Source organism: Salmo salar, chromosome ssa01, assembly GCF_905237065.1.
Source record: "Salmo salar chromosome ssa01, Ssal_v3.1, whole genome shotgun sequence".
NCBI classification, from domain to species: domain Eukaryota; kingdom Metazoa; phylum Chordata; class Actinopteri; order Salmoniformes; family Salmonidae; genus Salmo; species Salmo salar.
Window position 1 is genome coordinate 88,723,586 of NC_059442.1, and position 25,755 is coordinate 88,749,340.

The 25,755-nt window shown below is 44.2% G+C and overlaps 1 protein-coding gene and 1 long non-coding RNA gene across 5 annotated transcripts in view; one reads left to right on the forward strand and one right to left on the reverse strand.

Annotated features, from left to right (window-relative positions):
• The window catches only part of LOC106609547 (sorting nexin-29), a 156,613-nt gene that overhangs the window by 13,842 nt on the left and 117,016 nt on the right, over positions 1–25,755 (forward strand). The window contains exons 5-13 of one of the 4 annotated variants that reach the window (XM_045724039.1): positions 11,375–11,555; positions 11,655–11,725; positions 15,129–15,398; positions 15,556–15,934; positions 16,114–16,232; positions 16,891–16,978; positions 19,023–19,111; positions 21,977–22,040; positions 22,193–22,321. In XM_045724039.1, the coding sequence (XP_045579995.1) occupies positions 11,375–11,555; positions 11,655–11,725; positions 15,129–15,398; positions 15,556–15,934; positions 16,114–16,232; positions 16,891–16,978; positions 19,023–19,111; positions 21,977–22,040; positions 22,193–22,321 (1,390 nt within the window). The remainder of the gene's footprint in view (positions 1–11,374; positions 11,556–11,654; positions 11,726–15,128; positions 15,399–15,555; positions 15,935–16,113; positions 16,233–16,890; positions 16,979–19,022; positions 19,112–21,976; positions 22,041–22,192; positions 22,322–25,755) is intronic. The other 3 variants (XM_045724043.1, XM_045724048.1, XM_045724041.1) reach the window with 3 other exon arrangements.
• On the reverse strand, positions 349–1,022 carry LOC123744662 (uncharacterized). The gene is made up of 2 exons (XR_006771062.1): positions 859–1,022; positions 349–483 (listed from the first exon to the last, which is right to left on the reverse strand). It is a non-coding gene; the product is annotated as an uncharacterized lncRNA (long non-coding RNA).

Consider the following 25,755-nt stretch of genomic DNA (forward strand, 5'->3'; position numbering starts at 1 on the left):
CTTGGAGTTACATTGTGTTGATTAAGTGTTCCCTTTATTTTTTTGAGCAGTAACATACATACATACACACACGAAATTGACCTCCATAGTCCATATGTGGCACTAGGGGCTATGTTGATGTTCCCAGAGAGTGAACAGGGAGACGGCACAAAAAGGACACCACTCCCCTGCCTCACTGGAATGAGGTTCATATAGCACTGGATTTAAAACCAAAATTCATACTGAGTGAACCAGGTTCCGAACCAGTGCAAAGACAAGTCCTTTGAAAGATTTAATTTGACAAATAGATATGACTTACATTATAATCTTAAAATACTATTTACAATCATTTGTGTGTAGCACTCCTACCTTGGCATCCATGGCTGCACGGGCCTGTTTCTGTGTCTCCTCTAAGAGGGTCAGGTGGTTAATGTTAGAGGTGTAGATGGGCAGAGCTACTGATGACTGGCTCTTCAGGTGGATGATCTTAATCAATGGTCCTTTCTGCAAAGCAGTAAGAGAGCAGCCATCTAGTCTCAAACATGTACTTTCACGCATACCTTTTTTAGGTCAACTTCATTTCTGCAAAAAACATTTAATGGTACAGCCAAAAGCATTGCTATCCTGTGTATAGCATCTGATTGTGGCCTCTTGTCAAAGGCCTTGCTTTGTTGTGGCGTGGGAGGCACATGGGTTTAATGTACCACAGTACTACAGGCCCAGTAAACTCACCCCAGACAACAGTTCTCGAAAGCATTTTCAGACTGGGCCCAAACATTTATTTAACATTGAGTATACCTGACCATAATACGTGTAAATATCTGTAGTGACTGGATACAAGTCATTAGTGAGCTCGAGGATCCCTGGCAGCAAACTCACCATGCGTAGTTTGGTCACAACGGTGCTAACAGCCGATTCGATATTCTCGGCTATTTCATCTGCAGCCATCCCAGAGTGGGCCACACGAGCCATGCTAAAAAAATCAGTATTGTCTTGCATTAGGAGGAACCCAGGGCCAACCGCACCAGCATATGGTCTCACAAGGGGTCTGAGGATCTCATCTCGGTACCTAATGGCAGTCAGGCTACCTCTGGCGAGCACATGGAGGGCTGTGCGGCCCCCCAAAGAAATGCCACCCCACACCATGACTGACCCACCGCCAAACCGGTCATGCTGGAGGATGTTTCAGGCAGCAGAACGTTCTCCACGGCGTCTCCAGACTCTGTCACGTCTGTCGCATGTGCTCAGTGTGAACCTGCTTTCATCTGTGAAGAGCACAGGGCGCCAGTGGCGAATTTGCCAATCTTGGTGTTCTCTGGCAAATGCCAAACGTCCTGCACGGTGTTGGGCTGTAAGCACAACCCCCACCTGTGGACGTCGGGCCCTCATACCACCCTCATGGAGTCTGTTTCTGACCGTTTGAGCAGACACATGCACATTTGCTGCCTGCCACTTGTGTGGGTTGTAGACTCCGTCTCATGCTACCACTAGAGTGAAAGCACCACCAGCATTCAAAAGTGACCAAAACATCAGCCAGGAAGCATAGGAACTGAGAAGTGGTCTGTGGTTACCACCTGCAGAACCACTCCTTTATTGGGGGTGTCTTGCTAATTGCCTATAATTTCCACCTGTTGTCTATTCCATTTGCAGAACAGCATGTGAAATTTATTGTCAATCAGTGTTGCTTCCTAAGTGGATAGTTTGATTTCACAGAAGTGTGATTGACTTGGAGTTACATTGTGTTGTTTAAGTGTTCCCTTTTATTTTTTTGAGCAGTATATTTAGATTTAGTAAAAAACGTAAAGAAATAGAAATCTGCTCTCTCTTTCTGAGGGAAGCCCAGCACCTGTTGGCGTTTCTTAAAATAATCAGTGGTACAATTCCAACAGACAATAACGATTTATTTAGTTAAGTTATACTGCTCTAGTTCGTCCTCTTGCTGGTACTTGGATGACTGAAAAGGTTTTCTTTAAGCTGCAATACATAACGTTTTGGTCAACCTGACCAAATTCACATAGAAATGTGAGTTATAGATCTGTCATTTTAATTGAATGCAAGTCTAAGAAGTGGTAGATTTGTTCTAGGTGTGTTATTTCTATGCTTCCCATTCTTAAGTTTTGTTTTTGCGTCTTTTACTTTCGGTTTTGCACATCAGCTGAAAATACAATATTTACAGAAATATTGACGTCTTGATTTTGGCTAAAGTAATGCTTAGCAGTGTTAAGTTCATTTAGAATGCACACTTTCTTTAACCTAATTGTCAACTTGTATGGGTTATGTATTTGGGATGTTTTCAGAGTATTTTGAACGCTTTCAGACAATGCGATTAATCACGATTAAAAAAAGAACTTGAATTAACTGATTAAGTCTGACCGCCCTAGTTTTATCCAAGGGAGAGAAATTACAATACTTCAAGTTCATAGATACAGTATGATGTAAAGATGATACTTAAAAAATAAACTTTATTGGGCCTCTCCCTTAGCCCGTCCGGTCCTAGTTAACAAAGCCTTGGTGATGATAGAGAGAGAACTCTGGGACACAGCTAACATAATGAGTGTTTAATAAGCCCAGTTCTACACACTAAAATGGGCTGTTAACAGATTTGTGATCTTAATTTGAGCCAGTTTGCTCCAGCAGGAGAATAGTCTTGCAGCAACAGGAAATGCAAATTATTATGTGGATTGTAATTCCTGGATATTTTTGTAGGGGTTGTTACATTTTTTGTAAGGGAAAATGAAGTCTGAAATTGCAAAGTTCAGAAGCCTTCTTAAACCTCAAAGACACTACAAGTTTTAAATGTCCTGCATTGCAGGAAAGTTCTCCTGCAACAGTGTGATCAAATTAAGATCCTACATCTGTAACACCATTGTTCTAAGACCATATGGAAATGCTATGCTATAGAGAGACCTCCATAGCAGTTATTCACACTAATTATCAAGCACTTGAAAACTTAGGTGAGGTGTTGGGTGACTCTATCCTCTGGGGTGTTGCTGAGGTCTTGATGAAAAAATGAGGAAAATTAGGAAGCTGTGAAACACAGCTAATGGTTGAGTTGGATTTACATGGCCCGGTGCCACGGGTGGGCGGAGTTTGCTTATTTTAGACCATTTCATTGGTCCTTAAGTGAAATCTCCACCCACCCAGGGCACCGGGTCATGCAAAATGAACTCCACCCATTAGTCAGGGGATAAAAAGGACTGTTTAAAACTCTGCATAGATGGTCTTTTACTGGCTGCTCTGTGACCTTTGACATGGCCTTCAGAAGCTTCATTTGTTATGAAATGGCTTTAATGTTGTGGAGTTTAAAATCATTTCTATCTGTGTTAGATTTATATCCTCTAACTTGGAATTAGCAAGCAGTGAGTGGACATTAACTTTCTTTTTGGTGCATCATTCTCTCCTCTTCTCTCACTCAATTCAATTTGTCTTTATTGCCATGGGAAACATATGTTTACATTGCCAAAGCAAGTGAAGTAGATGTGAAATAAAAAATGTACAGTAAACATTACACTCACAGAAGTTCCAAAATAATAAAGACATTTCTAATGTCATATTATGTCTATATACAGTGTTGTAACGATGTGCAAATAGTTAAAGTACAAAAGGGAAAATAAATATGGGTTGTATTTACAATGGTGTTTGTTCTTCTCTAGCTGCCCTTTTCTTTTTGGCAACAGGTCACAAATCTTGCTGCTGTGATGGCACACTATGGTATTTCACCCAGTGTGTGTATATATATATATATATATGGGAGTTTCTCAAAATTTTATTTGTTTTCAATTTATTTGTGTATCTGTGTAATCTGAGGGAAATATGTGTCTCTAATATGGTCATAAATTTGGCAGGAGGTTAGGAAGTGCAGCTCAGTTTCCATCTCATTTTGTGGGCAGTGTGCACATAGCCAGCCTGTCTTCTCTTGAGAGCCAGGTCTGCCTACTGCGGCCTTTCACAATAGCAAGGCTATGCTGGCTGAGTCTGTATTGTTGTGAATTGTTCAACATTTTATTTTTATTTCACCTTTATTTAACTAGGTAGTCCAGTTGAGAACAAGTTCTCATTTACAACTGCGACCTGGCCAAGATAAAGCAAAGCAGTGCGACAAAAACAACAGAGTTACACATGGTATAAACAAACGTACAGTCAATAACACAATAGAAAATCTATGTACAGTGTGTGCAAATGTAGTACGATTAAGGAGGTAAGGCAATAAATAGGCCATAGTGGCGAAATAAATATCAATTTAGCATTAACACTGGAGTGATAGATGTGCAGATGATGATGTGCAAGTAGAGATACTGGGGTGCAAAACAAAATAAATAAATAACAATATGGGGATGAGGTAGTTGGGTGGGCTATTTACAGATGGGCTGTGTACAGGTACAGTGATCGGTAATGTGCTCTGACAGCTGATGCTTAAAGTTAGAAAGAGAGATAAGGCTTCAGTGATTTTTGCAATTCGTTCCAGTCATTGGCAGCAGAGAGCTGGAAGGAAAGGCGGCCAAAGGAGTAGTTGGCTTTGGGGATGACCACTGAAATATACGTGCTGGTGCGTGTGCTACGGGTGGGTGTTGCTATGGTGCTTTACCTAGCAAAGACTTATAGATGACCTGGAGCCAGTGGGTTTGGCGACGAATATGAAGCGAGGGCCAGCCAAGGAGAGCATACAAGTCGCAGTGGTGGGTAGTATATGGGTATTTGGTGACAAAACGGATGGCACTGTGATAGACTGCATCCAATTTGTTGAGTAGAGTGTTGGAGGCTATTTTGTAAATGACATCGCCGAAGTCAAAGATTGGTAGGATAGTCAGTTTTATGAGAGTATGTTTGGCAGCATGAGTGAAGGATGCTTTGTTGTGAAATAGGAAGCCGACTCTAGATTAAATTTTGGATTGGAGATGCTTAATGTGAGTCTGGAAGGAGAGTTTACAGTCTACTCAGACACCTACGTATTTGTAGTTGTCCACATATTCTAAGTCAGATCCGTCCAGAGTAGTGATGCTAGTCGGGCGGGCTGGTGCGGGCAGCAATCGGTTGAAGAGCATTTATTTAGTTTTACTAGCGTTTAAAAGCAGTTGGAGGCCACGGAAGGAGTGTTGTATGGCATTGAAGCTCGTTTGGAGGTTTGTTAACACAGTGTCCAAAGAAGGTCCAGATGTATACAGAATGGTGTCGTCTGCGTAGAGGTGGATCAGAGAATCAACAGCAGCAAGAGCAACATCATTGAGATATACAGAGAAAAAGAGTCGCCCCGAGAATTAAACCCTGTGGCACCCCCATAGAGACTGACAGAGGTCCAGACAACAGGTCCTCCGATTTGACACACTGAGTTCTATCTGAGAAGTAGTTGGTGAACCAGGCAAGGCAGTCATTTGAGAAACCCAGGCTATTGAGTCTGCCATTATGAATGCGGTGAATGACCAAGTCGAAAGCCTTGACCAGGTCGATGAAGACGGCTGCACAGTACTGTCTTTTATCGATGGTGGTCCCGATTCTCTAGCCCAGCTGATTTGTAGGTATCCAGATTTTGCAGCTCTTTCGCAACATCAGCTGTTTGGATTTGGGTGAAGGAGAAGCGGGGAGGAATTGGGCAAGTTTTTGCGTGGGGTGCAGAGCTGTTGGCCGGGGTTGGGGTAGCCAGGTGGAAAGCATGGCCAGCCGTAGAAAAATGCTTATTGAAATTATATATTATTGTAGATTTATCTGTGGTGACAGTGTTTCCTAGCCTCAGTGCAGTGGGCAGCTGGGAGGAGGTGCTCTTATTCTCCATGGACATTATAGTGTCCCAAATCTTTTGGGAATTAGTGCTACAGGATGCAAATTTCTGTTTGAAAAAGCTAGCTTTAGCTTTCCTAACTGCCTGTGTATATTGGTTCCTGACTTCCCTGAAAAGTTGCATATTGCGGGGGCTATTTGATGCTAATGCAGTACGCCACAGGATGTTTTTGTGCTGGTCAAGGGCAGTCAAGTCTGGGCTGAACCAAGGGCTATATCTGTTCTTAGTTGAATTTTTTTTTGAAAGGGGCATGCTTATTTAAGATGGTGAGGAAAACACTTTTAAAGAATAACCAGGCATCCTCTACTGACGGGATGAGGTTAATATCCTTCTATGATACCCGGGCCAGGTCGATTAGAAAGGCCTGCTCGCTGAAGTGTTTTAGGGAGTGTTTGACAGTGATGAAGGGTGGTTGTTTGATGGCAAACCCATTACGGATGCAGTCAATGAGGTAGTGATCGCTGAGATCCAGAGGTGTATTTAGAGGGCAAGTTGGTCAGGATGATATCTATGAGGGTGTCCATGGTTATGGTCTTAGGGTTGTACCTGGTAGGTTCCTTGATAATTTGTGCATCTAGCTTAGATTGTTAAGCGTATCCCAGTTTAGTTCTCCTAACAGTACGAACTCTGAAGATAGATGGGGGCAATCAATTCACATATGGTGTCCAGGGCACAGCTGGGGGCTGAGGGGGGTCTATAACAAGCGGCAACAGTGTGAGACTTATTTCTGGAAAGGTGGATTTTTAAAAGTAGAAGCGCAAACTATTTGGGAACAGACCTGGATAGCATGACAGAACTCTGCAGGCTATCTTTGCAGTAGATTGCAACACCGCCCCCTTTGGCAGTTCTAACTTGGCGGAAAGTGTTGGATGGACATTTCTGAATTTTTAGTGGCCTTCCTAAGCCAGGATTCAGACCCGGCTAGGACATCAGTGTTGGCGGAGTGTGCTAAAGCAGTGAATAAAACTAACTTTGTGAGGAGGCTTCTGATGTTAATATGCATGAAACCAAGGCTTTTATGGTTGCAGAAGTCAACAAATGAGAGCGCCTGGGGAATAGGTGTGGTGCTGGAGGCTACAGTGCCTGGGTTAACCTCTACATCACCAGAGGAACAGAGGAGGAGTAGGGTAAGGGTACGGCTAAAGTCTATATGAACTGGCTGTCTAGTGCTTTGGGAACAGAGCATAAAAGGAGCAGATTTCTGGGCATGGTTGAAAAGATTCCGGGCATCATTTACAGACAAGGGTATGGTAGGATGTGAGTACAGTGGAGGTAAACCTAGGCATTGAGTGACGATGAGAGCGGTTGTGTCTCTGGAGGCACCAGTTAAGCCAGGTGAGGTATCCACATGTGTGGGGACAAAAGAGCTATCTAAGGCGTGTTGGGCGGGGCTGGGGGCTCTACAGTGAAATAAAACAACTAACCTAAACAGCAGTAGACAAGGCATATTGACGTTAGGGAGAGGCATGAGTAGCCGAGTGATCATAGGGTCCAATGAGCAGCAATAGGTGAGTCAGGGAGACGTTCGGTAGTCGCTACTACGCTACGCGAGCTGGAGACACGGTGATTCAGAAAGCTGGTGGGCCGGGGCTAGCTGATGGGTCTTCGGCAAAGTCGCAACGGAAAAGCCTGTTGAAACCTCCACGGATGGTTACGTCAGCAGACCAGTCGTGATGGATTGGCGGGGCTCCGTGTCGGCATTTAAGGGTTCAGGCCAATTGGCAAAAGAGGTATTGTAGCCCAAGAATTAGCTGGTATACCAATTCGGCTAGCCAGGAGATGGGCATAGCTCAAGGCTAACTGGTGCTTGCTTCGGGACAGAGGTGTTAGCCAGCATTAGCCACTCAGGTTGCAGCTAGCTAGCTGCGATGATCCGGTGTAATGGTCCAGAGCCTGCGGTAGGAATCCGGTGATGTGGTAGAGAAAAATAAGTACGATATGCTATGGGTTGATATCGCGCTGTGCGGACTGGCAGGTATTGACCGAGCTGAAGCTGGCTGGTATCCGAGTTAACTGACTACTAGCTAGTTAGCTGGCTAGCTTCAGATGGGGGTTCCAGTTCTACAGTATAAAAATAGCAGATCCGTACCACATTGGGCGAGGCGGATTGCAGGAAAGTATATTCAGTCTGTAGATGGAAAGTGAGATTAAAATATATACGAAAAAAATTAGGAAAATTACTTTTTACACGGGACAAGACAAACACACGTCCGACTGCTACACCATCTTTGTTTACTGCACTGTTGGAGCTAGAAACACAAGCATTTCGCTACACCTGCAATAACATCTGCTAAATATGTGTATGTGACCAATAAAATGTGATTTGATTTGACATAGTCAAATCTTTCCTTAAGTTTGAGTCAGTGGTCAGGTATTCTGCCACTGTGTACTCGTTGTTTAGGGCCAAATAACATTCTATTTTGTTGATTATTTCCAATGTGTCAAGTGAATATCTTTTTGTTTTCTCATGATTTGGTTGGGTCTAATTGTTTTGCTGTCCTGGGGCTCTGTGGGGTCTGTTTGTGAACAGCTTGCTTAGGGGATTCTTCTCCAGGTTCATCTCTCTGTAGGTGATGGCCTTGTTAAGGAAGGTTTGGGAGTCGCTTCCTTTTAGATGGTTGTAGAATTTAACGGCTCTTTTCTGGATTTTGATCATTAGCAGGTATCGGCCTAATTCTGCTCTGGATAGATTATTTGCAGAATTCTGCATGCAAAGTCTCAATTTGGTGTTTGTCCCATTTTGTGAATTCTTGGTTGGTGAGCGGACCGCAGGGCAATGGGTTCTATAATTAATTGAAGTATTTTTAGCCAGATCCTAATTGGTATGTCACATTTTAAGTTATTTTTGATGTCATAGAAGGCCCTTCTTGTCTCTCAGATCTTGTGGAAGTTACTTGTGGTGCTGATGTTTAGGCCGAGGAATGTATAGTTTTTTGTGTGCTCAAGGGCAACGGTGTCAAGATGGAATTTGTATTTCTGGTCCTGGCAACTGGATATTTTTTGGAACACCATTATTTTTTGTCTTAGTGAGATTTACTGTAAGGGCCCAGGTCTGACAGAATATGTGCAGAAGATCTAGGATGCTGCTGTAGGCCCTCCTTGGGTGGGGACAGAAGCACCAGATCATCAGCAAACAGTAGACATTTGACTTCAGATTCTGAACTCAGCAAAAAAAGAAACGTCCCCTTTTCAGGACCCTATCTTTCAAAGATAATTCGTAAAAATCAAGAACATGTTCATAAACATTTCATGAACATGCACCTTTTGGAACGGTCGTTAAGACAGTAACAGCTTACAGACGGTAGGCAGTTAGGGTCACAGTTATGAAAACTTAGGACACTAAAGAGGCCTTTCTACTGGCTCTGAAAAACACCAAAAGAACGATGCCCAGGGTCCCTGTTCATCTGCGTGAACGTACCGTAGGCATGCGGACTGCAGATGTGGCCAGGGCAATAAATTGCAATGTCCGTACTGTGAGACGCCTAAGACGGCGCTACAAGGAGACATGACGGACAGCTGATCGTCCTCGCAGTGGCAGACCACATGTAACAACACCTGCACAGGATCGGTAGATCCGAATATCACACCTGCGGGACAGGTACAGGATGGCAATAACAACTGCCCAAGTTACACCAGGAAACGCACAATCCCTCCATCAGTGCTCAGACTGTCCGCAATAGTCTGAGAGAGGCTGGACTGAGGGCTTGTAGACCTGTTGTAAGGCAGGACTGTCAAAAAGTGCTCTTCACTGACGAGTCACGGTTTTGTCTCACCAGGGGTGATGGTCGGATTTGCATTTATTGTCGAAGGAATGAGCGTTACACCGAGGCCTGTACTCTGGAGCGGGATCGATTTTGGAGGTGGAGGGTCCGTCATGGTCTGGGGCGGTGTGTCACAGCATCATCGGACTGAGCTTGTCATCGCAGGCAATCTCAACACTGTGCGTTACATGGAAGACATCCTCCTCCCTCATGTGGTACCCTTCCTGCAGGCTCATCCTGACATGACCCTCCAGCATGACAATGCCACCAGCCATACTGCTCGTTCTGTGTGTTATTTCCTGCAAGACAGGGATGTCAGGGTTCTGCCATGGCCAGCGAAGAGCCCAGATCTCTATCCCATTGAGCACGTCTGGGAACTGTTGGATCGGAGGGTGAGGGCTAGGGCCATGCAGGTGCCTTGGTGGAAGAGTGGGGTAACATCTCACAGCAAGAACTGGCAAATCTGGTGCAGTCCATGAGGAGGAGATGTACTGCAGTACTTAATGCAGCTGGTGGCCACACCAGATACTGACTGTTACTTTTGATTTTGACCCCTCTCCCCTCTTTGTTCAGGTACACATTATTCCATTTCTGTTAGTCACATGTCTGTGGAACTTGTTGAGTTTATGTCTCAGTTGTTGAATCTTGTTATGTTCATACAAATATTTACACATGTTAAGTTTGCTGAAAATAAACGCAGTTGACAGTGAGATGACGTTTCTTTTTTTGGTTTAGTAGGGTGAGGCCGGGTGCTGCAGACTGTTCTAGTGCCCTCGCCAATTAATTGTGTGTGTGTGTGTGTGTGTGTGTGTGTGTGTGTGTGTGTGTGTGTGTGTGTGTGTGTGTGTGTGTGTGTGTGTTGAAGAGGGTGGGCCTTAAGCTGCATCCCTGTCTCACCCTGTGGAACGAAACGTGTGTTTTTGCCAATTTTAATCGCACACTTGTTGTTTGTGTACATGGATTTTATAGTGTATGTTTTTCCCCCAACACCACTTTCCATCAATTTGTATTGCAGACCTTCATGTGAAATTGAGTCGAGCTTTTTTCAAATCAACAAATCATGAGAAGATTTTGCCTTTGTTTTGGTTTGTTTCTTTGTCCATTTGGGTGTGCAGGGTGAATACGTGGTCTGTCGTACGGTAATTTGGTAAAAAGCCAATTTGACATTTGCTCAGTATATTGTTTTCACTGAGGAAATGTACGAGTCTGCTGTTAATTATAACATTTACAGACCACAAATTCCAATTGGCTATACTAGGAGACAAAGTTGACCCCAATCACTACCGTGGGATATTCGTGAACAGCAACCTTGGGAGGATCCTCTGCATTATCAATTACATTGTGCTGATTTCTGATGTGCTGTTCCTTTTTTTCCGTAGTGTATTTCTGTATTGTTTTAGTGATTCACCATAGTGAAGGCATACACTCAGGTTTTCTGGGTCTCTGTTTTTGGTTGGATAGGTTTCTCAATTTCTTTCTTAGGTTTTTGCATTCTTCATCAAACCATTTGTTTTTGTTTAATTTTTGTAGGTTTTCTGCTTGAATTTAATAATTTTTTGATAGGGAAGCTTACTGGTTTTCTACTGCCAAGTTTACACCTTCATTATTACAGTGACACGTTTTGTCCAAGGAGTTGTCTAAAAGGGATTGAATTTGTTGTCTAATTGTTTTTTTTGGTACGTTTCCACACTACTTTCCTTTCATCTATAGCATTTCTTAATATTATTCAGTTCCTTTGGCTTTGATGCCTCGTGATTGAGTATTGCTCTGTTCAAGTAGTGTGATTTTTGCTGTGATCTAATAGTGGGCTGACTGTGAACGCTCTGAGAGACTCTTTTTTTTTTTTTAATCTTTCGGTCAGAGCTGACGTTCTGGTTCTATGTGAAGGAATATCTGAACCACCATGAGCTGCAGCGGTTCTACTCCCTGAGACACATCTCCTCTGAGTTGGGCCGCGGCCGAGCCTGGCTCCGCTGTGCCCTCAATGAACACTCACTAGAACGCTACCTACACACGCTGCTTGCAGACCGCACGCGCCCCGGGTAAGTGCGTGTGTGTATTTATCTTAGGTGTGTGTGTGTGTGTGTGTGTGAGTCTGGACCTTTCCTGGCAGTATATTTTTTTTTCTTTGTGTTTTCTAGAACCTTCTATGAAGACTGGGCGTTTATTCTAGATGAGGAGCGAGCCAGCATGCTGCCAACCATGGCTGCAGGTGAGCGCATGACTCTGATTCTTGTGGTGAAACTTATTCATATCTCTGCCATTCAGAGAGCTGCTTTACAGTAAGCGATGAGTCACAGTTCAGTCACTCATTCCCTGTGTGATGTGAACAAAAATAGAAACGCAACGTGTAAAGTTTTGGTTTCATCGCACTCTTGCGACTCCTTGTGGTGGGCCGGGTTCCTGCAGGCTGACTCGGTCATCAGTTGAACAGTGTTTCCTCTGACACATTGGTGCAGCTGGCTTCAGGGTTAAGCAGGCGTTTGTTAAGAAGCGCAGCTTGGCGGGCCATGTTTCGGAGGACGCATGACTCGACCTTTGTCTCTCCCGAGCCCGTTGGGGAGTTGCAGCGATGAGGAAAGATCGGAAGAATAATGTGGGTAAAAATTACAAGGAAAAAGAGGGCCCCATGGTGGGGTTATGTATGGGAAGGCATAAGCTTCAGAGAACGAACATAATTGCATTTTATCTATGGGAATTTGAATGCACAGAGATACCGTGACGAGCTCTTGAGGCCCATTGTCGTGCCATTCATCCTCTGTCATCACCTCATGTTTCAGCATGATAATGCACGGTCCCATGTTGTAAGGATTTGTTCACAATTCCTGGAAGATGGCCTGTATACTCACCAGACATGTCACCCATTGGGAAGGTTTGGGATGCTCTGGTTCGATGTGTACATCAGCGTGTTCCAGGTCCCACCAACATCCAGCAATTTCGCACAGTCATTGAAGTGGGACAACATTCCACAGGCCACAATCAACAGCCTGATCAACTCTATGTGAAGGAGTTGTCGTGCTGCATGTGGCAAATGGTGGTCACACCAGATACTGACTGTTTTTTTTATCCATGCACCTACCTTTTGTTAAGGCAGTGGTTCTCAAACTTTAAACATTCAACCTCCAGCTGCGTACCCCCTCTAGCACCAGGGTCTGCGCACTCTCAAGTTGTTTTTTGCCGTCATTGTAAGCCTGCCTCACACACACTATACAATACATTTATTAAACATAAGAATTAGTGTGAGTTTTTGTCAGAACCTTGCTTGTGGGAAGTGACAGAGCTCTTATAGGACCAGGGCACAAATAATAATAATAATAATTTTGCCCTTTTATTTAACCATCTTACATATAAAACCTTAATTGTTTATCGAAAATTGTGAATAACTCACCACAGGTTAATGAGAAGGGTGTGCTTGAAAGGATTCACATAACTCTGCAATGTTGGGTTGTATTGGAGAGTCTCAGTCTTAAATCATTTTCCACACACAGTCTGTGCCTGTATTTAGTTTTCATGCTAGTGAGGGCCGAGAATCCACTCTCACATAGGTAAATGGTTGCAAAGGGCATCCGTGTTTTAACAGCGCAATTTGCCAAGGCAGGATACTCTGAGCGCAGCCCAATCCATAAATCTGGCAGTGGCTTCTGATTTAAATTCAATTTTCACAGAACCGATTTGTTGCAGTTTCGATGAGGCTCTCTTGTTCAGATATCGGTAAGTGGACTGGAGGCAGGTCTTGATAGGGTTAACGAATCCAGTTGTTTGTGTCATTTGTTTCGGGAAAGTACCTGCGTAATTGCGCACCCAACTCACTTAGGTGCTTCGCTATATCACATTTGACATTGTCCCTAAGCTTGAGTTCATTTACACACAAAAAATCATACAGTGATGGAAAGACCTGTTTGTTGTCCTTGTTAATGCAGACAGAGAAGAGCTCCAACATCTTAATCATAGCCTCAATTTTGTCCCGCACATTGAATATAGTTGTGGAGAGTCTGTCAGGATTCACCTAGCGGTCATGATTTGGGGCTGTACAAATGTTTGATGTACTAGGCGTAATCAATTGTTCTATATTATATTAATAGAAGGGGAGGGGTTATAGGGTCCTAGACTACAGATTAACTATATATATATATATATATATATATATATTAGTTTTAGAATTGTTCCACAGTTGTTTGCTTTCTTTCTCTCTCTTATAAAGAAGACCCATCTTAGAAATGTGTGACTGAGACAGAACTCTGCAGGGGAGTGTGGGAGATAAGAGACTACTCAGACATTCCACAATAAATCAACTTTGGGGAGGGGACATTTATTGCCTAGCTTTTAGATAAACACTATGTTTGTATAGCTATGGATGCAGGGTTTTGGTCTCAGGAGTAAAAAGGTAATGACGTAGTCAGTGACATCACTAAGGCGGGACTTCGGTTTAATAAAACAACTTGACCTTTTGTTTGATGCAGAACTTACTCGGAAACGTGTGTGCTATGTTCCTGATTGTCAACTTCTGTCTGCAATTGCATTAATAAAGATTTTGAATGACTTAATTAAATATATTGTCATAATGCTAATTTCACCAATGATGATTGACAAGGAGGAAAGGAACAAGTCTCGTAATCCTAGATTCAGATCATTCAGGCGAGGAAAAAACATCACCCAGATAGGCCAATCGTGTGAGAAACTTGTCATCATGCAAGCGGTCAGACAAGTGAAAATTATGGTCAGTAAAGAAAACATTAAGCTCGTCTCTCAATTTAAAAAAAACGTGTCAATACTTTGCCCCTTGATAACCAGCGCATTTTGTATGTTGTAAAAGCGTTACATGGTCGCTGCATGAGAGTTGAGGGGCCTTGCTTTAACAAATTTAACAATTTTCACTGTAGTGTCCAAAACGTCTTTCAAGCTGTCGGGCATTCCCTTGGCAGCAAGAGCCTCTGCAGTGTACCCAAGTGGCGTGCGTTACCACTCCACTATGTCTCCCTGTCATGGCTTTTGCGCCATCAGTACAGATACCAACATCAGCAGCAGCTACGTTTGGCTACATACGGATCATTAGTGGAATTCCCGCGAGAGAGTAACGGTTAATGTGATTGGATGTTAATTATTTGACTAGGCTACCTGTAATTGACGTTGTTAGTTCGCTGAACACTAAATGGTTTAATTTTATTTTTGGCAGTGAAACGTGGCCACTCGGGCGAGGGGGGGGGGAAACTTACCCAAATGTGAAGAAAAAAATAATAAATATATTTTTGTATAAAAAAACAAAAACAAATGAACATGTGAATCATATTTTTATTTGGTGTACCCCCGACAGAATTGCAGGTGTAAGCGTACCCCAGTTTGGGAAAACCTGTGTTATGCAGCTTTTGGTCACAGATACCTTATCTCTTTTCCCAGTCATGTGAAATCCATAGATTAGGGCATCATTTATTTCAGTTGACTGATTTCTTAATATGAACTTTAACTCAGTAAAATCTTTGAAATTGTTTAATTTTGTGATTGATATTTTTGTTCAGTGTAAGTTGGGAGGAACCAATTCACCTTATCCACTACCGCTAGTGCTCTAACTAGGCTGTGCTGTGTGGATGACTTCTAACTAGACCCTCTTTCTCACACAGGACTAAACTCCATCCTGTTTGCCATCAACATCGACAATAAGGACCTAAATGGTGTGATCCGAGCAGGCGGCCCTGCCTCCTCCGTGAGCCACCTCCTGAAGGAGTCCACCCAGGGCATAGGGAGCTTATGGAAGGAGTCTACCCAGGGGGTGAGCACTCTGCTCAGGGAGATCAGCACCGCCACCACTGTGGTGCCAGGCTTCACCCCCACCCACCGCCCTGACGGCTCCACAGACCCACTGCCTGTACTGCCCCGCAGCGCCTCCGCAGGTAGGGAGGAGAAATTACAATCAACTTAGACACAGAAGGGGGACAGTGGATATAACCAATTATTTATATTCAGTTCTATTCATATTCTTACTAAGGTGATGATGATAAGCCCAAAACATGGAGATGAAACTGACTACTTTTTCTCTATCCTCTCCAGACTCTGGCCTGAGGAAGGAGCGACGGAAGAAAAAGAAAATCACCAACATTATCTCTTTCGATGACAACCTGGATGGGGGAGCAGAGGACGAGGATGAGGAGGTGGTGGGGCGTACTGCCACTCTCAGGAAGAGCACCACTGCTCCTCAGGTCAGTCTGGAGGAGGGCATTGACCCACTGGAGCCCTCCTTCTCCCTCTCGCCTCCCCAGAATGGGATGCCTGAGCCTGGGATAGTCAGCTGGGCCGGGTCTCCTCCTTTCTCCAGGGCTCTGCCAGACTCCAAGATTATTGATAATGATGAGGAGGAGGAGGAAGAGGAGGTGTACAAGATCAGACCACAGCCACAGAGCCCCCTCCATGACAGGGCCAGCACTAACCAGTGAGTAACCATAGAGACTAATGATTACACATAATCTAGCACTTTCTTAACCATACAGTAAGCATGGTGGGAAACTCTTAAACAATGATTGATATAAACAGGTGTGTGTGTGTGTGTGTGTGTGTGTGTGTGTGTGTGTGTGTGTGTGTGTGTGTGTGTGTGTGTGTGTGTGAGTACAGAGTGGTAGTGGGGAGCCTATCCAGTGTGTCCACGTGTAGCCCTCTGCAGGCCATGACTGATCATGACAGTTCAAACATCCTCATTGCTGTGGCCTCCAGCCACTCCTACTCTCAGCCAGGTGAGCCAGGCTCCTCTCCTCTGTTTCTCAACCCAGTCCTCTGGGTTCACCAGTCATTTCTTACAGGCTCCTCTCCTCTGTTTCTCAACCCAGTCCTCTGGGCTCACCAGTCATTTCTTACACATTCACAGTAGTTTGGTTATAGCGTGTTGGTTCATAGTGTTCATTTTTGGAGATTGTTTGTATAGAAGCGGCAGACTGGTGTTAAAAGAGAATAGTGTGCGACGTTACTTAGAGGTAAATATACAGTACCAGTCAAAAGTTTGGACACACCTACTCGTTCAAGGGTGTTTCTTTATTTTTACTATTTTCTACATTGCAGAATAATAGTGAAGACATCAAAGCTATGAAATAAATATATGGAATCATGTAGTAACCACCCTTTGCCTTGATGACAGCTTTGCACACTCTTGGCACGTTTTTGGTTACTACATGATTCCATATGTGTTATTTTACCGTTTTGATGTCTTCACTATTATTCTATAATGTAGAAAATAGTGAAAATAAAGAAAAACCCTGGAATGAGTAGGTGTGGCAACTTTTGACTGGTTCTGTACATTTACTAAGCTTCTGTTGAATATGGGAAGCATATTCTTAAAGCAGACAGATTTGACCCAAAACATTCCTTATCATTGTTTGCACTTTCATTTTGTTTCAGTCGCTTCAGTGGAGGATTCAGCTGCATTTCCTGTACAGACAGATTCCACAGGCGACCACGAGACCACCAGAACCCAGCTGCAGTTCAAGTATGTTGTCAGTCAATTTTACATGCACATGATCTTAACAAGGGAGGGAAGAAAACCGCACTCACTTCAATATTTCGTAGTTTTGATTTTAACAAAGCAAATTTGAGGACAAGGCTACCTAAATCCTATCAGCATATTTACTGTAGCACTCGTGCGGGCAATACACTCGATCACTGCTACTCTAACTTCCGCAATGCATGCAAGGCCCTCCCCCACCCTTCCTTCGGCAAATCCGGCCACGACTCCATTTTGCTCCTACCGTCCTACAGGCAGGAACTCAAACAGGATGTACCCGTGACTAGAACTATTCAACGCTGGTCTGACCAATCAGAATCCACGCTTCAAGATTGTTTTGATCACACAGACTGGGAAATGTTCCAGACAGCCTCAGAATAACATCGAATTATACGCTGATTCCGTGAGTGAGTTTATAAGGAAGTGCATCGGAGACGATTAAAACCTACCCTAACCAGAAACCATGGATAGATGGCGGTATTCGCTCAAAACTGAAAGCGCAACCCACTGCATTCAACAATGGAAAGATGACTGGGAATATGGCCGAATATAAACAGTGTTGTTATTCCCTCCAAGGCAATCAAACAAGCGAAATGTCGGTATAGGGACGAAGTGGAGTCGCAATTCAACGGCTCAGACACGAGACGTATGTGGCAGGGTCTACAGGCAATTACGGACAACAAAATGAAAAACCAGCCACATCACGGACACTGACGTCACGCTTCCAGACAAACTAAACACCTTCTTTGTCCGCTTTGAGGATAATACCGTGCCACCGACGTGGCCCGCTACCAAGGACTGCGGGCCCTCCCTCTCCTCCTCCATGGCCGACGTAAGACATTTTAAATGTGTTAACCCTCGCAAGCCTGCCGGCCCAGACAGCATCCCTAGCCGCGTACTCAGAGCATGCGCAGACCAACTGGCTGGTGTGTTTACGGACATATTCAATCTCTCCCTATCCCAGTCTGCAGTCCCTACATGCTTCAAGATGGCCACCATTGTTCCTGTACCCAAGAAGGCAAAGGTAACTGAACTAAATGACTATCGTCCCATACACTCACTTCTGTCATTATGAAGTGCTTTGAGAGACTAGTCAAGGATCATATCACCTTACCTGCCACCCTAGACCCACTTCAATTTGCTTACCGCCACAATAGGTCCACAGACGATGCAATCGCCATCACACTGCACACTGCCCTAACCCATCTGGACAAGAGGAATACCTATGTAAGAATGCTGTTCATCAACTACAGCTCAGCATTCAACACCATAGTACACTCCAAGCTCATCATTAAGCTTGATGACCAGGGTCTCAACCCCGTCCTGTGCAATTGGGCCCTGAACTTTCTGACGGGCCACTCCAGGTGGTGAAGGTAGGAAACATCATCTCCTTTTCGCTGATCCTCAACACTGGTGCCCCACAACGGTGCGTGCTCAGCCCCCTTTGTACTCCCTGTTCACCCATGACTGCGTGGCCAAGCACGCCTCCAACTCAATCATTAAGTTTGCAGACGACAACAGTAGTGGGCTTGATTACCAACAACGACGAGACAGCCTACAGGGAGGAGGTGATCCACTTTAATAAATGGATCACTATACACACACACACACACACACACACACACACACACACACACACACACACACACACACACAGAGCTTTAATAATACCACTTTAATGTTTACATATCTTGCATTACTCATCTCATGTATATACTTTATTTTATACCATCTATTGCATCTTGCCTAAGCTTCTCGGTCATCGCTCATCCATATTTATATGTACATATTCTTATTCCAACCCTTTACTTAGATTTGTGTGTATTAGGTAGCTGTGGAATTGTTAGATTACGTGTTAGATATTACTGCACTGTCGGAAATAGAAACACAAGCATTTCGCTACACTCACATTAACATCTGCTAACCATGTGTATGTGACCAATAACATTTGATTTCAATAGTCTTGAGAGTTATTGGATGGAGATATGTGCGTAACATTCTCTCTCTCTCTCTCTCTGTGGTGTTGCAGCTTGGAGGCCAGCCCGCCGGTCCAGAATGCACCGCTCTCCAGTGTCCTGCCCAGTGCCACCCCCGGTCTACCAGAGTCCATGACAGTGGGTGAGTGTGTGTGGTATACTATACATGTGTTTTAAGAAGGGAATTCAGTATGATGGGAATTCTGTAGGATGAGAAATTCTTTATTCAACCAGGAGATGGCACTGTTAATTCAGTATCAGTGTGCCCTGTGTGTACTCAAACGGTAGTCTCCAGTTTATAGGACTGAAACAGAACGGTACCCTCAGAAAAGCATGTCTTCTTCGATAGATCTCATTTCTCTATACAACACACCCCAGTCATCCACATTTCTTCCGCTCTATTGTTTTTGAAAACTTCCTGGAATATAAAATACCCTGAACCAGCCAACCGTTTACACGCTGTTTGTGTTTTCGCCTCTAGGACGTGATTTGTGTAATTCTCTAAAGCTTAGCAGAGGTTAGCCCTGCTGATGCTCATATTGATGTTATGTGTTTCCTGTGTGTGGATCTCACCAAGCCTGTAATGTTAGTCAGGGTGTCAGGGCTGGGGATCCAAGTGTGACGGTCTGCCTTTAAGCACTGTGGAAGACCCACAGTCACGTCTATAGTTGTAACTCACGTCTATAGTCAAACACTCAAAAGATTAGCAGCTCTCAAAAGAGGAGTGGTGTGTGTGTGTGTGTGTGTATAGATGGAGAACATTGTGTGCAGTATAATGAACATAAGCCAAGGTCCACCATTATGTTAGTGTCTGCCACACACACACTATACAGCTCGTTAATGGATCGCGGTGCTGTTTTCCCGTGGTGAACGCATGCTTGTCGAAATGTTACACATATTTCTGGAGCAGTGATGTGGAGTTGGGAGCTCCACATATAATGGTTCTGTCCTCTCATCCTCTACTGCCCATCTTCATCCTCCTCCTCTTCTTCACCTCAACCAGCCACTTGGCCGAGGCTTTGGGTTGTAGACCTACCTTTTGATACGCGTCCGGGGCCAAAACACACTCCACTTCTAAGCTTCGTGGCTGTTACTAGCCAACAGCTGATCTGTATAATTTATTTGCTTTTAATTGAGTAAATACTTTGGTATTCATAAGGCCTTGGCACTTGCCACTTTTTCCATAGGCCTACTTCTCCCAGTGCAGTACTATGTATTAGCCTATATCCGTCATGTGAGTAAAGAGCTGTGCTGTGACTGTATGGTGATGAAGTATATATGTATCTGGGCCGAGGTGCTATTTTAGTAGCCTGGCTGGTCCCTTGCGCAATGTCAAGGCTATTCAACTATGTTCTAACGGGGGCCAGATTTGAAAAAGGTCATTGACAGGGGGGCAAGACATTTTCTTCATGGGATTACTAAAACCGGTATTAAAAAAAACAATGCAAAGACACATCTATGATGTTTATAAAGCACTTTTATTCAAATCAAATGTTGCTCTAAGTTCATTTTAAGTGCTTTAAGATTAGCCTAATTCAATGCATACATTTTTTTAAAATAATGGAACACATTTGTACACTTGACCTGCATCACATTCATTTATACTTTCCTGTCCGTTTTACAGACATAACTTCATCTTTAGTTTTTTTTTTTACACACAAACCTTTTATGCATGGCATCTCAGTTGACTAGCTTTTGTGGAGGTCTCTCTCCCCCTGTATCAGTAGAGAACGGGTCCCTATAATAAACTGCACCACCTCTGTAGGGACTTAAACTCATCAAATCTCGTTGCAAAGTTAAACTGAAAGCTATCTAGAAACTCCAACATTACGGGATTGATCTGTGCTGATGATGACTGAATAAAATTGCGCAGTGTAGGGAAAGGGAGCGTTTTGTTTGGTCTCAAATCAGAGGGGGAAATAACACACTTCAATTTCAGTCATGTCAACAACTGTTTTATCTCTCCCTTGTAGTCCCAAAGTGAGTTTGAGTTTATTTGTATTTTTACAGGGACATTTTAATCAACCTTTCAGTAAAAGTGACTCTTTTAGGCAGCCGGGCTAATTTTCAACAGCAGTCCCTGGGCCGGTTATTAAAAACAATCACAATAAAAATATTGATAAACAATAAGCAGTGAGCACATGCAGAGCAACATAGGACAAGCAACACGTCGCACACCGACAGACAGAGCAAAATAGGACAAGTAGCACGCCGACAGACAGAGCAAAATAGGACAAGTAGCACGCCGACAGACAGAGCAACATAGGACAAGCAACACGTAGCATGCAGACAGACAGAGCATCATAGGACAAGCGACACGTAGCACGCAGTCACCTCATGGCAGACCTTGTGGATCTGCTGCCGTGGGTTTTTCTGTTTGACTGACGTACTAAGTGGAGGGGGGGGGGGGCAGGCCATTAGGATCTTGAATACAAGACATGCGTCGGTGTATTGCACAGTAGCTCATGCTGTCTGCGGATGTAACAGTGATGTCTACTCTATCCAGCACTTTCAGAGCCTGTTGTACACACACTGAATGGGTTTTAATGTTGTACAGCAAGCTTGGGCCCAACCAGTCAAGCAGTATGTTAAGTGGGTGAGTATCAGATTCTCCAATTGAAGAATATTGAAAGAGGGCTCCTTTTTCGTACTTAACATCAGGTTTTTGCATAGTTTTTGTAAATGTTGTAAAATGTATGTTCAGAATTGATCAAAGGGCCATTCTAAATTGAATAAAAGAGCCCTATCTGGCCCGCGGGCCACCATTTGAGTAGCCCTGCTCTGTGTTCTGGACCTAACTTGTGTGTCGTCATGACAACGACAGAAGAGTTGGCTACAGGCAGCAGCACATGCAGTATGAAACCAGTTTAGTATTTCATGTATCACTCAGCTCAGTGGCACAGTAGTGGTAGTGAGCTGTGTAAAAGAAATGTGAACAATAACCACTTTTCCAGATGTAGTTTTTGGCATCTGTGTGTTTCTGTGTTTAACGGTCTCTCATCCACAGTGGAGCTCCGCCAGGCCATAGTAGCCATGATGAACAGGAAGGATGAGCTGGATGAACACAACATGTGAGTTCCTCTCTCCTAATGTTGATGGTATGAGTTGATCTTTGACATGTTGTGGAATTTAGAGCTATGTATATATGTATGCAAGTTTTCTGAGACTGTGTTTTTTGTGATTGTATGGTAACAGTATTGTGTTGTGTATTCCGGGACACGAGGTCCCTGCGCAGCCTGCTGGATGGGGAGATGGAGCACTCTGCAGGGCTGAGGCAGGAGACAGACGCCCTGAGGAGACGCCTGGATGAGCTGGAGGAGAGACACACAGCCAAGGTGCAGGCTCTGGGCAGGTGGGTGGTGGTGGTTGTTCCCAACGGCAGCTTCCCATGGCTCAGTTGGTTTCCTATCCCTGTGCTACAATAAATCAGCAGATATCACAAAGTGCTTCCACAGAAACCCAGCTTAATACCCCAAAGAGCAAGCAATGCAGATGTTGAAGAATGGTGGCTAGGAAAAACTCCCTAGAAAGGCAGGAATGTAGGAAGAAACCTAGAGGAACCAGGCTCTGAGGGGTGGCCAGTCCTCTTCTGGCTGTGCCGGGTAGAGAGGAACCAGGCTCTGAGGGGTGGCCAGTCCTCTTCTGGCTGTGCCGGGTGGAGATTATAAGAGAAGTTCAATATGAGCGAGTGTGTTTTTTGGGTGGCGTCTTAACTTTGAGTTGAGTATGCTGCGAAGTGCCCTTAACATTTGAGCCACTTAGTCACACTTTTTTAGAGTGTTCTATCTTAGCCAGCCCAGTCCTTCCACCTCGCTACACTTTTAAGCCAAACAGGAAACTCCAGCCAGCCACTCACACTCAAATGCTATCCTCCACCCAAATCTGGCCTGATTTGATCAATAGTCTCTAAAAATACTGGAATTGGTAAGTAAGCCCTTCCTGTGTGTGTCTAACAAAGCCCCGTGGATGTGAGCTGGACTAAGATCCTCTCATAGATTTACCCACATTGATTCATCACAGTGAGAGGAGTGGGTACTGGGCTGGTTAAGATGTAGGCCGCACACTGACTGAGGCAGTGCTTCTGACACGCATGTATGTAACGCTGACTGACTGAGGCAGTGCTTCTGACAAGCATGTATGTAACGCTGACTGACTGAGGCAGTGCTTCTGACACGCATGTATGTAACGCTGACTGACTGAGGCAGTGCTTCTGACAAGCATGTATGTAACGCTGACTGACTGAGGCAGTGCTTCTGACACGCATGTATGTAACGCTGACTGACAGAGGCAGTGCTTCTGACAAGCATGTATGTAACGCTGACTGACTGAGGCACGTGTTTGCAAGCACACACGGACGCACAGAAAGCCTATTCCCTACCAGCGTGGAGCTCGGGCCGTTCTTCCAGTGATGTGAGCAGAAATGAGATCTCACCCAGGAAGGTGGCTGGGCAGGCGGCCAGGAGAGAGTGGGCCTGGCCAAAGAGACACTGGTCCTCTGCTCGGTTTGGAGGAAACACACACTGAGAGATTATTCTTTCTTCTTACTTGGCACTGAGCGTTTCCTGAAGGTGGTTGAGAATGGGATATTGATGTACTGTAAAGACCCCTCCTAAGGTTCGGCTGGTTTTACTCTAGTTGTTGAGAGGATTTTAGTTGTTTTGTTGCTTTGTGAAGTCAATTATCTAGCTGTCTCAAGGGGCTACTGTACAGTTGAAGCTCCCACTTTTAACAGTCTTCTACTCTACTCCATCTGCCTACTGTGCTGTGGGCACAGAGGAAGAAGGTTTATGAAGGGAAAACCACAGTAAATGTTTGAAGTATTGTTTGTAGAGCCTCTAAATGGCACTCAGGAGTATTACACGTAGACGTCCTTTATTTTATCCTCTGAGTGTTTTACTGTAATGTTTTCTCTAACTGGGGCAGGTTTATACTCTGTTTTTTACTGTCAAATCCAAATCAAACCTCTGGGACTGCAATCCCAGAAGCCTTCAGTAGAGGTCAAACAGGAAGTTGTTGAAACTCTTCCTGCCTCTTACTCTCTCTGATATCTTCCTCTCTCAGCTGATCCAATTTCACTAATGGGCATATAGACCATCCATTTTGACTGAGGTTTTTGGGTGGAATACCGCCATGTTAAACTCCCTCAACGACACATGCCGGTTATACAATACACAGCAAAGTTAGTGCTGTAGGATGCCTTTGAAACTTTCAGGGATACTTGTAATGTAGAATGATGAGCCCATATAAAAAGAACTGTCTGGGACATATTCTCCAGTTCCAGTTGTCAGTCTGTTTCTGTTCAGGGAATTGAATCTGGACAGATGCTGTAGATTTGGGTGTGGCTTGTGTAAGAACACAGCCCCTACATTATCCCCCTAGGTCGTTCTCTACATTGTCTTTCCTTCAGTGATACCTTCATATTACCCTATAGTACAATAGATGGCTACACCATACTCTCACTGTACAAAACATTAGGAACACCTTTCTAATATTGAGTACCACCCCCTTTTGCCCTCAGAACAGCCTCAATTCATCAGGGCATGGACTCTACAAGGTGTTGAAAGCATACATTTACATTTACGTCATTTAGCAGACGCTCTTATCCGGAGCGACTTACAAATTGGTGCATTCACCTTATGATATCCAGTGGAACAACCACTTTACAATAGTACATCTATATCTTTTTTTGAGGAGGGGGGGGGATTACTTTATTCTATCCCAGGTATTCCTTAAAGAGGTGGGGTTTCAGGTGTCTACGGAAGGTGGTGATTGGCTCCGCTGTCCTGGCGTCCACAGGGATGCTGGTCCATGTTGACTTCAATGCTTCCCATAGTTGTGTCAAGTTGTCTAGATGTTGTTTGGGTGGTGGACCATTATTGATACACAGGAAACTGTTGGGCATGAAAAACCCGGCAGCATTGCAGTTCTTGACACGAACCGGTGCGCCTGGCACCTACATCCATACTCCATTCAAAGGCACTCCAATTTTGCCCATTAACCCTCTGAATGGCACACACACACAATCCATGTGTCAAGGTCAGCCTGTGTCGATACAGTGCGATCCGTGTGCACTGTTGGCCAGAGAACTGATCTCTCTGCCTGCCTGCCTGCCTGTTCCCTGCCTGCCCTGCTCTGTCTCTCCCATTCTGGTACAGGTGCCCTTGCCACCCTCTCTCTCCCCGGAGCTTTGCTCGCCTACATCATACTCAGACATCACTGACTTTTTATTGATCTGTGGTTGGACTAGTTGATTAGTGACTCTTAGGGCAATGAACAAACATTTTGCTGTCGTCTACCCTTGGCTTTTACAATGTTGGCGATACTTTTAGAGCCTGTTGCTCTGTGAATGAGGAAATATATGACTGTTTCTCCCTCGAGTTTTGTGAGAAACCCCACACTTGCTCCGGAAGTGCACGTGAGAACTATGCACATTTCTCCCAAACAATATGGGAGAAATCAGACTCATGCGCTCACATGTCAGGACTGTTCTCTTGGTACTTAACCATGTCTCTGGACTTTACACATCTCCTGAAATATGTGGCGTTAAAGACTGTATGTAAGTTGTTTTGTCTGAAACTTTGTTCCCTCTGCTGCTATTGGACCAGGTCTCTCTTGGAATAGAGATGTTATCTCAATGAGATGCCTGTATAAATAAAAGTAAAATTAAAAAAATATAATGGAAAGAGCAGGTGTTCTTAATGTTTGGTCAATAGGCTGTTTAGTCGAGCAGTCAATTTTAGTCTCATAGCAAAGGGTCTGAATACTTATGTAAATACGTATTTTTTT